This window comes from Convolutriloba macropyga, unplaced genomic scaffold (assembly GCF_964194025.1).
Source record: "Convolutriloba macropyga unplaced genomic scaffold, txConMacr16.3 SCAFFOLD_953, whole genome shotgun sequence".
Lineage (NCBI taxonomy): Eukaryota > Metazoa > Xenacoelomorpha > Acoela > Convolutidae > Convolutriloba > Convolutriloba macropyga.
In genome coordinates, this window is record NW_027449800.1 from 33091 (window position 1) to 49814 (window position 16724).

At 38.4% G+C, this 16724-nt stretch overlaps 1 protein-coding gene across 1 annotated transcript in view; it reads right to left on the minus strand.

The window, feature by feature from the left end:
- Window positions 1–14921, minus strand: part of LOC142355339 (uncharacterized) — a 30718-nt gene extending 15797 nt beyond the window's left edge. The window contains exon 1 of the mRNA XM_075407539.1: window positions 14486–14921. Coding sequence (XP_075263654.1) covers window positions 14486–14835 — 350 coding nt within the window. The 5' untranslated portion in view covers window positions 14836–14921. The remainder of the gene's footprint in view (window positions 1–14485) is intronic.
- Between the last annotated feature and the right edge of the window lie 1803 nt (window positions 14922–16724).

The following is a 16724-nucleotide window of genomic DNA, read 5'->3' on the forward strand; positions in this document are numbered from 1 at the left end:
AAAGTTGGGAATCGATTTGAAGTTCTGTTCGTGAAGCTGGTTATGGGAATGTTGTAACGGAGTCAGGTGATTGGTTCAAGGAAGTGATTGTGATAAAGGAGCAGGAATTGTTTTCAATGGACTCAAAGTTTATGTCTGGTATTTCGAAGTGCAGGAATACCAATACAATGGTGCGCTTGTGGAGTAGCAATGTCAGTTCAGCTGTCAGAAAGGGCATTGTTAAAGAACTCCATCCTCATGCTGATAGTCGTTTCAGTTCCTCAAAAGCCTGGTCTTGTAACATTGAACATTTGAGCACGTTCGAAGTGCTTTCTAGCCTTGATTTTCGCGTAATTGCTGGTATTTTGTGTAGTGATAGATGGTTTACTGAAGCCCATATTGAAGTTTGTGCCGATCATTCTATTTCAATTACTTCTTTCGGCAGGAAGGATTTTATTTATGCTCATGGTGTGAATGCGTCAAAGTGGCTTGTACGAACGGTAAAATCAGTTGACTCCTTCATGGATTTCGTGCAAAAAGGAGCGCCAACGAATCTACAGTCTATGCTCTCTTTCCATCTAACAGAGCCTGGGGACTTGATTGTACAGCCTTCGATGTTCGGACACGCAAGTCTTACTTTTACCGGACCTGTTTTCGTTGTTGGTTGGGAGGCGAGTTCCAGAATGACAAAAGTCGAGGCCTCATGTGCAAGTCTGAATATTTCCAGCGGCGTAGGAGTGGAAGAGCAGAGAATCGTCCGAAATTTGTCCAGTTCGACAAAATGCAGTTTTGGTTGAAATTCCAAATGATGCAGGGGAGGTTCTTCGACGTGAGGCCGAGACAGGACCTCTTGTTGCCAGTACTTCAAAGTTTGGGCGGAAACCAAAGAAGACCAGGAATCTGTGGGTACACAAGATTGCTCAGAAGAAGAAGGAACAGGAGAAAGAGGGTAAATATGCACTTTCTTCCGCGGTTTCTTATCATTTGTATAATGTATCAATATTCGTTATATTTGGTGTCTTTCAGATTTTTCCTTTTTATTTCGTTTATTTTCTTTATCCTTTTGATTTCAGATTGCAAGGCGAAACTGCTGAAGAAACTCAAGAAGGATTCTGAAGAGGACGGGGCCGAGAAACCTGGGACAAGTTCCGACTTATGACTAGGTATTTACACATAAGCAGTGCATTATTTGCTTCCACTTATAGCGTATTGCAGATCACCAACTTCAATTAAGCGTGTTTGCTAGTGTAGGATGTTAGTGCAAATTAGCGGGGCTAGAATTATAATAAGAAAGCTCACTGAGTAGTATAGGTTGAGTTTTATGTTCACATTCGTCTACTTTAAGTAGTGATTTTTGGCAAAAAATTTTTCAAGAGGTCTCCGAAAATTTCACTCGTGCTAGGGAGCTGAAAGTGGTCGCAAATTGAAGGCCATGTACTGGTGTATAACCCTACATCTCAGATTTTTAATTTTCGTCCTAGTATTTGAGTTGTAAGAGTTCAAATTTTTCACAATGATTGGCGAAATTTGCAAAATTTTCCAAAATTTGTTCAAAATGATTTGAGTTCCATTTTCTTTCATTTAAACTGACCATTGCTGCTTTTTTTGTTTTACATATATAATAAGCCGCATCTGGGCTTGTTTTTGACCAGTGGAGAGGATCTTATGGAACTCCATAGTTTTTGAACGTTTTTGTATCTTGGACCACAAACTCACTTGGACTACGAAATCAGTCTTCTCGAGTTTTGATGTTGATTTTTCCCGGTTTTTTGGGCTGACTGATTGCTAATAACATCTTAGTTTTTGGTTTGTAGGTCATTTTTTCTCGGTTATCATTATTGCGGGCACCGTAACTTCGTTTCTCCAAATTTTTGATGTTTTTGGGAGGTCTGAATCATGTGATTTCGTGTCTGCAGTACGTTCAATTTATTGGCCCGGGACTCGTTCATAGGGCACCTGGGGCCTAGTTTGGATCAGTAGAGGTTCAGGAAAATGTCTTCGGGCCTCTGGGGGCCTTTTTCGGGGCTCTAACTTTTTGAGGGTCACTTTCGTGGTATCAGTTTTTGGCTATTTTCTGGGAAAAAGTCCGTTTTTTTTCAACATATCGTAAACTACCCTCGTTTCTGGGCTTTCAACATCATTGGCAACAAATGTTGAGGCTATGGATGTACTTTGTTTCATCTAGGGTTGATTTCTGTTAATAACAAACTAAGTGCACATTTTACGTTTTTTGGTTTTTTTTTGGAATTTGGACGCTGTTTTTGGCTTTTTGGTGGTTGAATATATCCATCAAATGCTTAGTTGGCCACTGCAAACTATCGGTTTACGTCTATGCTGTAGTTGTATAGGTGAATTACAACAGGGACATCTGAAAAAAACTTCAGTAATTTGTCGTAAAACACTTTCCTGAAAGTCGATCGAGACCGTATCCGGGTTTTGGTAAACTTATCGTGCGTATGTGGTACTTCAAAATAACAAATCGTAGTGTGTGAAGGGCAACTGAGAAGTTGTAATAAGTAGATTCATCATAGTAGTTCTCTTTCGTGACCAGGTTGAAGATATATTCATTTAAATTCGTATCATAAAATGAGATAACGGAACCTATTGGTGGTTTTTGCGCAAATTCTTGACTTTGCAGCATTTCGGGGTAGTAATTGACAATTTGCCGAGCGAGGCCTTTACTCATCTTCATATCGCTTGATATTCAATGTGCAAAAGGGCTTCTGGAGTTAAGAAAATCACCTCTATGATAGAAGAATTTAGCTCTTGTTTTTCGAATTTCAATTACATTTAGGTTTGAAGTAGTTCGTTTGCTCTTTGACTGGCTTCGGATTACTCGTCTGTTCTCATCAGTTGACCCTCGTTGATATCTCTCAATGCTAGATCGGACTTCGTCTAGTTTAATTTCTCTAGTTGGAGTTTGATCCCTTCTTGATCTGCGCGATGATTCTGTAATTATTTGGTGTTTTTGTTCTTCTGTTAAGATTGGTGGCTGTGTGTGAGATTCGGGCAGTCGTGCCGTTTGTGAACGTGAACCGTAGCTTGCTACAGGTTCCAGCATTCAAATTTTCTGACTCCGCGCATTTGCAAAGTTAACTCTGTTTTGATTGCTTCGAGTACTTGGTCCCGGTTGTTGTTCTGTATCTTCTTCGTCGTTTGCTCTAATTCTCTCGCTCTCAGCAGCTCCAGAGGGGCTCTCAGGATACTGAAATTTTCCCGGTGTTGCAATAATCTTGGGGCTATCTGAAAGGCTGGCACGGGGTGAATTTTCTTGCGAATTTCTTGGCGAATTCATTGGTGAAGGTGTTCTGATTTCCGGTTGCGGTATTACAAGTATTGGCGGTGTTACCGGCACTATCGGAGGTACTGGTGCTACCAATGGCACTACAGGAGCGCCTTTTAGAGAAACAGTTACGCCGAGGCGTATATGCGAGGGTTGAACTGTTGCAGTCTTTGAAAATGCGGCACTGTGCTCCTCTTCTAATAGATTTGGAATATACTCGTCAAATAGTTCTGGCTCATTTCGAGTTGTTCTTCTCGACGGATCCGCTTCAAACTTCACAGGGTCAATTTCCTGTATATCGTCTGGTGGCTCTGTCAGTTTGATAGGTCTTAGCCCGATCCGATGAACACATTGAGTATAATTTGTGCCTGTTTTTCTAATATAATTTGAATTTGTTAAGACTTTTTCGAATCTATAGAGTGGTAGCCATGTTTGAACTGCTTTCTGAGTAAAATCGTTTTGTCTTGTTAAACGAGGGTTTAGTAGTAAGCAATGTGAATGCAATTTGAGTGGCTGTGCTTCAGCTTTTTGATCATAGTAACTTCTGTATCGCTGGTAAGAATCTAAAAGTCTTTGTTTATTTTCGCCAAATTTTTGAAGCAATGCGTCTTGTAGCTGCGAAACGTAATCTGAACTGAATTCAACTGCTTGCATTGCTCGTGTGGAAAAACGGAGATCAAGGGGTTTAACAGGTTCGCGTCCATGAAATAGAGTTGTCGGGCAACAAATAATTGAAGAATGATACGATGTATTGTGTATAAAGGTTGCAAGCGGTACATACTTGTGCCAATCGTTGCACTGTTCATTGGAATTGAGTTTTAGGATTCGTTTAAGTGCTGCGTGTGAGCGTTCCACTTCTCCAACTGTCTGTGGGTGCTTCGGCGTAGCAAGTTTGAGTCTAACTTCGAGTAACTTCGTTAATTCAGCCATTAGCTTTGAGGTGAAATTTGTTCCTAAATCACTCAGTAATGTACTAGGTAAGTAGCTATGGTGGAAGAAAATCTTCAAAAGCTCTCTGGCAACTTTGTCGGCACTACCATTTGTCATTGGTACTGCAAACAAGTACTTCGTAAACACGTCAATTCCACTAAGGACAAAATTGTAAATTGGGCCTTTTTGATCTACTAAGTCGATTTGCAACATTTCTCCGGGAAATGACTGTAGTGAAGATACAGGCTGTAATGGTGGTTGCAGTTGCTTGTTCGTTGTTTGCTTGAGCTGTAGGCATGTAATGCAGTTTTTGATGAAATCGATGAAATGTTCAGTAAAACCAGGATAGTAAAATCGGTTTCGGAATTCTTAAATTGTGCGAAGTATTCCCAAATGTCCTCCTGTTGGTGAGTTGTGTAGTCTATAGATTACTTCTTTCCAGAGATGCTTTGGCAGACAGTATTGCTTGAAAATTATTTTGTCTGTGTCATCAAAGAATTGTCTGCATAACATGTTTTCAATTTCCAAACGGTCAAACTGTTTCGCGTATTTCTTCAACCGTCGGGATGCATACTTCAAGTTGCCACTTAGGCCGTTGCGTTTCCACTCAATTGCATGCGTAATCTCCTCGTCTTTTGTTTGCTCACTCGCCAAATCTAATATTTCTTCTCTATCCGTCAAATCGTTCAAAAGATCAGCTTGGTTCGCATATTGTATTGCGTTAACTTCCGCACGCTTCAACTTAAAGAGGCTATTCATTTCATCTCCATTCTCTCGTTTTCGTTCAATATACGCATCGTAAAGTCCGAGTTCCTGTAGTTGTGAAACAATGGTAACTTCTTCCATCTCTGATTCAGGGACATTGGTCAATTGGTCGATATTCGAGATAGAAACATCAGGTGATTTTGCTTCAGATTCAACATATATTTCACCGACTGGTACTTTGTCTGTTATTTTGAGGGACAGGCTGGCTCCTTAATCCGTCTGTACGCGTGAGAGAAAATCTGCTGCATAGTTAGCTTTGCTAGGAATATGGGCAATATTTATGTTAAACGAAAGAACTCGGTCCAGAAAGTTCCATGGTGATGGAGGAATGATTTTTGACTGAAAGAAATGCGTTAAACTTCGATTATCCGTGAGTACAATTACTGGATGACTGGATGCCCAGATGTAGTGGGAAAACTGGTCTAATGCACAGTAAAATGATAAAAATTCCTTGTAATAAATTGAAAACTTCAGCTGTGCTGTTGTGAAAAGTTGTGATCCAAAAGATACTGGAGCATAGACTTTCTTTTCCTTTGACTGTTTTCCTGTCACGTAATCTTCAACCATAAGCACAAATCCGGCTCCGTAGTAGCTTGCGTCACAGAGAAGGACATATTGTAGGCCAGGTTTAGGCAATCTGAGCGTCATCTCTGTTGCTTCAAGTAGATCCTTTTTCACAGTTTCTAATGCATTGTAATGTGTTTCTTTCGCTTCGAAATCGGCTCCTTTACGTAACAATTTAAAAAACGGTATAAGCTTCTCGCCTAGATTTGGGCTAAAACTTCTGAAGAACTGGGTAAAGCCAATCAGCCTTTTGACCTGTTTAGTTGTTCTTGGCATCGTAATCTTCTTTAAAAACTTTTTGATTTTCTCTGCTTGTGGGGTTATTCCCTCATTTGTAATTGTACTACCCAAAAATTTGATTGACTGTGAGGCTATTTCGCATTTTTCTGGTGACAATTTTAGTTCAGATCTTCGGATGCAATCGAAAATTTTCCTTACACTAGGAAGTAGCTGACTAAATTCTGTTACTGCACTTCCAATATCGTCAATGAATTGTGTGCATATACCGGCTGCTAAACAAGGGTCTAGATAATGGCGAATGAATGAACTAAAACCAGTAACTGATTTGCTAAGTCCTTGAGCTAAAAATTTGTACGCGTAAGTTCTTGATGAGAAATTGAAAGCTAAGAGTTGTACTGAGGTGTCGTCCGCCATCTGTACGCAATGATAAGCTTGCGAGCAGTCAAGTTTTGTGAACAATGTTTTTCCTGCAAAATGACTGGTTGCATCGACCATGTTTGAGATTGGGAAGTTTGTGCTGTGGTAGTCATTTTTAAGTAGGTGGTTGACTCTTCTCAGATCAATTAAAATTCGTAGTTTGCCTGACTCTTTTCTGTGAGCAAAAAATGGACTACTGCATTTAGACTATGACAAAGTTGTTATAAGTCCATAGTAGTACATCAGTGCTAATACAATATGCAGTTTGTCACGAAGATGGATTGGGGTTGGTGGTCCTTGTACATATACGGGTAGGTCATGCTCTGGAGTTAGCTTTATTTTCGGTTCCGTATTGCATCCGACGTCAAATCGGTGTTTGGCGAAAATGTCACAATATTCAATTAATAAGTGCTCGCATTCTTCGATTTGCTTCTTATTTAACGGTGAATTGTCCCAGTTGAATTTGCTGAGAAAGAATTTACGGTCCTCTTCATTACTTTGTGGATCAACCTTCTCCAACTTTTGGAAATTTAATATTTGGTCGTAAACTTTTTGTTGTAACAACGGCAAATTACTTGCGTCCTCGCATGTTTCTGGTGTCGGAAACCATAGTTTACTATATTCCGGTGGAGCTCTCCTAGTTTGCCCTGGTTTGTGTTGGGTGAAATCTTGGATAAGCTGGTTCAATTCCGCAATATAGTCATCTTTGTTTCTTGATTTTGCTAACGTTATCAGTTGTGGGTCAATTTGTATCAATTGATCGGCTTGCTCGGTTGAAAGGATTGAGAAACTGCCTACCTTCGTTCGGCTATTGATTGTAATAGGGTGTTCAGTTACGTTTAGAGCAGAGACATACAGTGTACTATTCATTCCTACAGTACTTAGCGAAGAAGTTAGTGCAATTTCTGTTTCTTTTTCGAGAATTTCATGAGTGATTACTCCAATTTTGTTTTCAAACTGATCGGGTTTGTCTGATAGATAGCATTCCAGGAAAATTTGCTCGTTGGGCAGTACTGTGTGCTTCTTGTTTGTGTAAATGGGAATCTTCTTATGTCTTACGGCTCGTCGTTTTCAGTTTACAGGCTTGATTCATTTATTTGAACTGTCAGATCGGGGAATTGAAAAGGGCTTCTTTTGGGCTAATTGAAATATCATGCTTGACAAAGAAGGGGTTACCAAGGATGACCGAGTTTGTTGAGGAAAGGACAAGGAAGTCTTCAACAAACTCTCTGTGAGCGAGTTTAAATTTAATTTCGGCCTGTTTCTCTATTCTGACTAGTTGTCCTCCAGCCATTTTGACTGAAGTACAATCTGGTTGCTTCAGTTTGGCTGCGTTCTTGTCAATTTCGGTAATTTCTTGAAGTAATCTGTTGCTTATGACATTTGCACAAGCGCCGGTGTCAATTAGTGCTCGACGGCTTATTCCGTTATTAACTTTAATTTTGACATAAGGGAGAAGGGATGACCTCATATTTGGATTTATATTGTAAAGATTAAATAGTTTGCTAGACTGCTCTATAGATTTGGAAAACTGTTTGCGACTTTTGGGCATTAAGGGTGGCTTTATTAGTTTTTTGATTGGCGCTTAAATGGAAATGAGGTTCCTCTATTATTAGTCCTACCTCTCTGAGAACATTGACTTGATCGATGATTTGGATAACCACATGTACAACAGAAAGTACCGCCAGATCTAGTCACAGGCATAAATGGGCTGGTGGGCATGCGAAATTGTGACTGCGATGTGAAATTTCGAGGATAAAACACTTGAGCATTAGTGTTTGGGAATCGGGTTCTCGGATTTCTATTAAAGAAGTTTCGACCTCTAAGATTATTCCCTCTGTAAGAGTTTTGATACATTTGACTTGCATAGTTATTTCTGGGCGTGTAGGGCGCCGCGGGGAATTGCCCCTGTCTATTAAATGATTGCTGGAGAGAGGGAGTTACATCTCGTTTTTTTGTTGTTTCTATCTGTGCCGCCGTGATGCGTTCGTCAATTGTTTGTAGCCTTTTGTCTAGTGAATCTCGCGTCTGGTTCAATTAAGAGAGCGCATTTATCAAATTTTCGGACACGGCGTTATTGATTTCATTGAACCAATCTTCAGGATAGTCATCTTTTCTGCACATGTCTCTAATTGTCATCTGTTGTCGAGCAGTGGTGCAGAGATCGGTAACAAGCGTGGCTGGTGGTTGTTCCATCAATTTTGATCGCAGCCATCCCGGCATGGCTTTAATGAAGATTCGTTTCACCTGTTCGTTCTTGTTGTCCTCCGCTGCTTGAAATCTAGCAGCTCGTGCGGCTGTTTCTCCCTCGAAGCGTGCGTGCTCTGCTCTGTCCCCTGCTCCTCCATCTCCTGGAAGCGCTAATGCTGCAACTGCTGGCAGATTGGGCGTTGAGTAGGCACGCTGAGACTTTGTTTGTAAATTCACTAGGAAATTTTCCAGGCTATCCATTTTTGGGTCAAATCTTAATTGTTCTAATTTAAGAACATGTACTTCTTAAAGGTCTTGATTCGCGAAGTGGTGCCTGAGTGCTGTGAGGCTTAATTCAAGATCATTTCTGGTTGCTTCGGGCAACGTTTGAAAATATCTTAACGCGGCGTCTCGGAGGTGGAGTTGCAGAAATGAAACTCAAAGACAGATTGCGGGGAAAAACCGTGATTGATTCTCATAACTCCCTATGGAATTGAAAGTACGATATTGCTTGTACAAAAACTTTAAAATGCAAGGTATTTTGGGTAGATTTAGTTGGATGGGTAGATTGAGTTTAGAAACACTACTGTTCTCAATTAGACAATACAGGATTGGTATCAGTAAAAAACAACATCAGATTGGGCATTTAAGACTAATTCGAACAGAGTTAAAACACGGGGCATCTCAAACTGGGATCTATCCAGTATCTACTCTTAATTTTTTTTGTGTTCATTTTACATAACTATCCTGAAAACTGCTGCTTAAAAGCACTTTAAGAAGAATAAGAGAAGAGTAAATCTAGCCGAAAGAAGTCAAAAGGAGCTCACATAAAGTCAAAAAATCGGCAAAATGAGAAGGCAAAAAAATTTGTTCAATTCCGCAATATAGTCATCTTTGTTTCTTGATTTTGCTAACGTTATCAGTTGTGGGTCAATTTGTATCAATTGATCGGCTTGCTCGGTTGAAAGGATTGAGAAACTGCCTACCTTTGTTCGGCTATTGATTGTAATAGGGTGTTCAGTTACGTTTAGAGCAGAGACATACAGTGTACTATTCATTCCTACAGTACTTAGCGAAGAAGTTAGTGCAATTTCTGTTTCTTTTTCGAGAATTTCATGAGTGATTACTCCAATTTTGTTTTCAAACTGATCGGGTTTGTCTGATAGATAGCATTCCAGGAAAATTTGCTCGTTGGGCAGTACTGTGTGCTTCTTGTTTGTGTAAATGGGAATCTTATGTCTTACGGCTCGTCGTTTTCAGTTTACAGGCTTGATTCATTTATTTGAACTGTCAGATCGGGGAATTGAAAAGGGCTTGTTTTGGGCTAATTGAAATATCATGCTTGACAAAGAAGGGGTTACCAAGGATGACCGAGTTTGTTGAGGAAAGGACAAGGAAGTCTTCAACAAACTCTCTGTGAGCGAGTTTAAATTTAATTTCGGCCTGTTTCTCTATTCTGACTAGTTGTCCTCCAGCCATTTTGACTGAAGTACAATCTGGTTGCTTCAGTTTGGCTGCGTTCTTGTCAATTTCGGTAATTTCTTGAAGTAATCTGTTGCTTATGACATTTGCACAAGCGCCGGTGTCAATTAGTGCTCGACGGCTTATTCCGTTATTAATTTTAATTTTGACATAAGGGAGAAGGGATGACCTCATATTTGGATTTATATTGTAAAGATTAAATAGTTTGCTAGACTGCTCTATAGATTTGGAAAACTGTTTGCGACTTTTGGGCATTAAGGGTGGCTTTATTAGTTTTTTGATTGGCGGTTAAATGGAAATGAGGTTCCTCTATTATTAGTCCTACCTCTCTGAGAACATTGACTTGATCGATGATTTGGATAACCACATGTACAACAGAAAGTACCGCCAGATCTAGTCACAGGCATAAATGGGCTGGTGGGCATGCGAAATTGTGACTGCGATGTGAAATTTCGAGGATAAAACACTTGAGCATTAGTGTTTGGGAATCGGGTTCTCGGATTTCTATTAAAGAAGTTTCGACCTCTAAGATTATTTCCTCTGTAAGAGTTTTGATACATTTGACTTGCATAGTTATTTCTGGGCGTGTAGGGCGCCGCGGGGAATTGCCCCTGTCTATTAAATGATTGCTGGAGAGAGGGAGTTACATCTCGTTTTTTTGTTGTTTCTATCTGTGCCGCCGTGATGCGTTCGTCAATTGTTTGTAGCCTTTTGTCTAGTGAATCTCGCGTCTGGTTCAATTAAGAGAGCGCATTTATCAAATTTTCGGACACGGCGTTATTGATTTCATTGAACCAATCTTCAGGATAGTCATCTTTTCTGCACATGTCTCTAATTGTCATCTGTTGTCGAGCAGTGGTGCAGAGATCGGTAACAAGCGTGGCTGGTGGTTGTTCCATCAATTTTGATCGCAGCCATCCCGGCATGGCTTTAATGAAGATTCGTTTCACCTGTTCGTTCTTGTTGTCCTCCGCTGCTTGAAATCTAGCAGCTCGTGCGGCTGTTTCTCCCTCGAAGCGTGCGTGCTCTGCTCTGTCCCCTGCTCCTCCATCTCCTGGAAGCGCTAATGCTGCAACTGCTGGCAGATTGGGCGTTGAGTAGGCACGCTGAGACTTTGTTTGTAAATTCACTAGGAAATTTTCCAGGCTATCCATTTTTGGGTCAAATCTTAATTGTTCTAATTTAAGAACATGTACTTCTTAAAGGTCTTGATTCGCGAAGTGGTCCCTGAGTGCTGTGAGGCTTAATTCAAGATCATTTCTGGTTGCTTCGGGCAACGTTTGAAAATATCTTAACGCGGCGTCTCGGAGGTGGAGTTGCAGAAATGAAACTCAAAGACAGATTGCGGGGAAAAACCGTGATTGATTCTCATAACTCCCTATGGAAATGAAAGTACGATATTGCTTGTACAAAAACTTTAAAATTCAAGGTATTTTGGGTAGATTTAGTTGGATGGGTAGATTGAGTTTAGAAACACTACTGTTCTCAATTAGAGAATACAGGATTGGTATCAGTAAAAAACAACATCAGATTGGGCATTTAAGACTAATTCGAACAGAGTTAAAACACGGGGCATCTCAAACTGGGATCTATCCAGTATCTACTCTTAATTTTTTTTGTGTTCATTTTACATAACTATCCTGAAAACTGCTGCTTAAAAGCACTTTAAGAAGAATAAGAGAAGAGTAAATCTAGCCGAAAGAAGTCAAAAGGAGCTCACATAAAGTCAAAAAATCGGCAAAATGATAAGGCAAAAAATTTGTTCGGCGAGTTTTAAAATATAGGAGCGCTATAGCCAGCTGAAATGAAAAAAAAATTAACTACAACGTAAACCGACTAACGTTAAACAACTTGCTCTCGAAGAGCATGCGGGGCACTTTAATTCAGGGGCTGCAGACTAGAATTTTTCTTTATGTGAGGAAACACAGACGGCTAGGGAAACCCTCGAACCAGGAAACCCTCGAACACAGACGGCTAGAGAAGTCCACGAAAGAAGCAATAACCACCCGGCTACAAAACTGTAATTGCCTACACTACAATCGTTTTTATCAACAAACTTCGGAGTGATAGCAAATGAGATCACCAAAATGAAGAAGAAAAACGCAAAAAAGTCGATTGAAAAGTCAAAATGTTCTAGAAGAGCAAAAACGGCCGCCAAGCAAAACTTTTTCATAAAAAAGATAGCCGGAAGAATATTCCGGAAGCGACTCGAAGTGTGTCTACTATCGTGTGGGAAAGCAATTAAGCATTTCCTCACCAAAGTTAACAAAAAAACGTTTAAAATATTAGCCCCCGTCGTATCGAAAAACTTCATCGAGCATTCACATCGAAACAAGCAAAATAAAAACAGTTTCATTGTCATACAGAAACGATATAAGCATTTTGACAGAAAAATTTTGACAGAAAACTTACTGTAAAAATTTGAAATCACAAAACTTTGTAATCTTCGAAACCTCTTGAAAAAAACCTGACCGGCTTGAAAAATGTTCTAAAATATATCAAATAGAAAACTATCAATTAGGACTGAAGAAAACACTAAATTATTTGTTTAAAAACATTGCTAAATTTAAATTAGCATGAAAAAGGAAAGCAAAATACTTGAATACAAAAAAAAACGTTTGTTACCATACCTAACTACACAGAAAATAAAAATTACTATGGATTTCGACAAGTAAACTTCGCAAAATCTCCGGGCTACATTATACTAAATGAAAACAATCGCAAACTGAGAAAACTGAAAAAGTCTAAGTAAAAGGCTAAAATACTTAATTTTTCCAACAACTAAAAAAAGTAAAGCAAAAACACTTTAGGTCTTTGAAGAAAGCTACAAATATACATGCTAGACCGTGGATAGTGCGAACACAATGTAAAAAAAACAGTGACAATAGTACTAGTTCGTAATTTCTGAATATTAACAATCAAACTAAAAGCAAACAGAAAAACGAGGATATTTTTGAGCATGCATGTCTTGAATATTACATAGCTATCCTCCATAATAGAAATCAAATAGCCATCATCTAAATTTTAAAACAGTGAAAACAGCTTTAATGTAAAAAAAGCAAAAAACAGCCGCAATAGCTTCGTAGATCTGCAGTCTCAAAAATATAGCTAAAGAAACAGACCAGAAAAACTTTTAAAAAATGCTGAGGTTGTTGCTTCTAATAACTGCCCTTAAATACCCTTGAATTAGAGTGGAACACACTCAATTGACTTTATCTCGTTGAATTAAAGTAAACAATAGCCAACCTCAGAATGAGGACCAAAAAATTTTGAGAGAGTGAGGTAAGTCATGTTTGACCAAAAATTAAATCACGCGAACAAAAAACACTCTCCACTACGAGTGAAAAAGACGTCACGCAAGCAATTCAGTTGACATTGCATGATCAAATGAAAAAAAAACAGATTTGAAGTGGTTATTGTGACGTCATATGGTCGTAAAAAATCCTGTTGACGAAATAATAAAATCCAAGAGAAGGCCAATAATAGACTCATCTATCGCTTTGCGGCTATTATTAAGTCTTATTTAAAAGCTCTGACTGTGCACCGAAAGACTTTTTCTATTACTTAAAACGAAAAAAACAAAACTTAGAAAAATTGACCAAAACCCGCAATGCTTGAATTGTCAAACGGAAATGGCCATGCAAATTTTTCAGAAAAAGTTTACTCAATGAAAAAAAATAGACATTAACGCAAAAAGCCAAATTTAAATAAAGTGAGAATAAAGTGCCCATTTTGAACTTGAAACGCATTATTAAGCTCTCAAAAAGCTCTGGTGGTATTAATTTCAGAAAGTTGCATAATGATGCACCATCGATCAAAAAATATTCTGACTAAAAAAACCAAATTACGAAAAAGGGCTAAAAGCTGTTATCTATATGCGACATTCTCTCAAAAAAAACTTTCAAATCGAAAAGCCATCCACTGAACGCGGCGCAAGATCAAAAACCTTCTCTCGCTGAGAAAAATCAGTTTAAACGGCAATTTTACTCACTTCAGCTCTTAGATTGAAACGCCGTTTGAAAAAATAGTACTTCCGGTAAAAACAACTTAACGAAAACCATACTCCTCTTCGAGTCGTAAAAAGACACACATTTACAATAATTGGCCCAAACTTCGTTCGAGAGCAATTAAAAATCCCGAAACCTTGAGCCGATTTTGCTCGTGACTATTTTTAAGCCCTTAAAAACAATGCATTGCAGTGTAAATGTTGCTGCAGCTACGATGAAAATTATTTCTACAAAACAACCAGAATACAAGCAGAAAATGAGTTCAATGGGCAAAAAACGTCTATAAAAGTTACCACAATGAACTATTTTGCCGAAACAATTATTCACAGTCAAAGTCATTCATTCAATAGTCAAAACAGTCATCTCAGCCCAAATATGTCACTATCGTCATTCAAAGTTGATAGAATATAGAATACATCTATGAGCGGAAAAGACCAGTCAATCCCACATTGCGGATTATCAAACGAAGAGCTGTCCAAGTTGTACCAAACTTGATGCTATTGTACACCAAAGTAACTGCTACAAATATGAAAATCGGAGTCAAACAACCCTCTTTCAATCATACCATTGCCAGTGGCTAACAAGCATTTCAGCTGGCATGATTGTATCGATAGTAAACACTACTTACGCAATCGAGGACGCCTCAGTGATGTCTGTCATTTGCCGATGCACACCTGTCGCAGTTCTGAAGTCCGCAAAGTCTTCGGAGTTCTCCTCGGCCGACTTGAACCTCGTGGGCAACTGGTAATCGTCAGTTGTTCCAACACTGTTCTCATTTTCACGTGGTTGCAAGAACTGTACACCAACTCTCGCAATTGGTCGCACATACGTACTGTTATTAAAACTGACCCGCCGGCGTCTTTTACCCTCATTCATTGGACCGAAATACGTATCATCTTGCTCACAAAATGTGGTCTCATTTGAATTCACATTCGTAACTGTTGTGTTTGCTTTCAATATTGATCGTCTTCGTCCCATTGCGGGAGGAAAAAAAGGACAAACGTGTACAAACTAAACTCCGAACTGAAGAATATCAAACATATTCTGAAATAGTCCAGTCAAGAGACACGTCAATGATATAATTCATAATTTAATTCACCGATATTTAAATGAGTTGGATGCAAGTTATTCTATGTAATAATTTACAAAATAGGGATTGCGAAACAAGTTTTTATAATTACAAACCTGCAGCCTGATCAATATTTGTATCACAGTCAACTAAAAAAAGTTGAATAAGCGAAGCAAAATCTTTTTGAACGGCTTAACAAATATAGTTTAACAAATAAATTTTAAGATGCAACCGAATTTTTTCATGAAACAATTCGTCAAATAAGAACTCAGATTATGAGGTACGAGAAGGCAGATTATCTTCATCGAATTACGAGAGCCTTGTTGTTTTACTTTGATGATTTACTTTGAAATGATTATAAGTAGAGTTGTGATTACCAATTGACAACTAAGAAAGCCAGTAATGATACCAAGTGTTTTCTCTAGTCAACTAATAACCTGACACAGTCTTCATAATGGCCGGGTTCTATTTTAAATTTGCCACTTCAGTGTTTGTGAAACAGGTAGATATTTGGCCTCAGTAGAAACACACTCAAATTATTTCTAGCCGCAGAAACTCCAAATTCTGCTTTGAATGTTTCAAATAATTCAAAAATTTCAAAAAAACAAGCAATAATAAACATAAACCGACTAATGTCGGATGAATTACTCTCGAATGACAGGCGGGGCAATTTATTTAGAGGGGGTGCAGCTTAGAAAAGTTAAATGGGTGTAAAAAAATCACTCCGACACCACTCCGGGAACCTCTGACCCCCAGATTGGCAGTCTGATTAAACACTCAGCTATAATGTCTTTGATGTCCTAACAATCACAATCGCTTTTAGCAACGAACTTAAAAAAGCACATTTACTTCCTTAAAAAAAGAACTGAAAATATTTTTGGAAAGAATTTTTGAAGGACCCAAAAGTAACTGATATGAAAGATGACATTGAGAGCATTAGATTTCAATTTTTTTTAAATCTTCATGATGTACATATAAAATTGTGAGAACTTTTTATAATCGCATTTTAGGCTATTTCTTACTAATGTAATGTCACATTTTAGTTAAGTAATTTAATGATTTTATAATTTTACATAATTCTTAACTTTACATTGCCTCTTTTACCATTTGCTTTTTATTCTTATGTGTACCAGAGGAAATTAACAATGTTTTTTTACGAACATGATTTCAGACCGAGAGCAACTTAGAACTTAGATCACTCAAAATGAACAAATTAAGTGTGGAAAAAGTCAAAGAATGTTCCAGAACAAAAACGCAAAACCAGTCAAGAGCAAATTTTGTATAAAAACCATCAAATTTACAATAAATGGCTTCAAACTTCAGTCGAGAGCAAATAAAAACCAGGAACAAAAATTTTATTCGTAGAACCATAGTCTAGAGCAATAAAAATTGTGAGTCACCGTATTGATATAGATAAGCTAAAACAATTTAAAAAAAGTGGTCACAAAATCACTACCATCATTTTCGAGTAAGACCTCACTGCTCATAGGTTGCCGAAGAAATTAATATCCACGAATTGACTTTTTTTCTTATTTCTCAAACAATTTTAATGATAATTTCCTACTATACGTTTTTCACCTATTACGAAAACAACCAACAAACGACAGTACTGACGAAATGCTCTCGAAGGACCTGTAGGAGCCGAATTCTGCAACAACCTACATCACTCGAAAGAGGGAGGTGAAGTGTGTCACTAGGGCGCTAAGTACACTAAGGCGCTTCAAGTCACATTGTTATTACACACCACAATTACGATTTAAAGGTGAAAAATAAAACTAAATTTTGTCCAACTTCATAT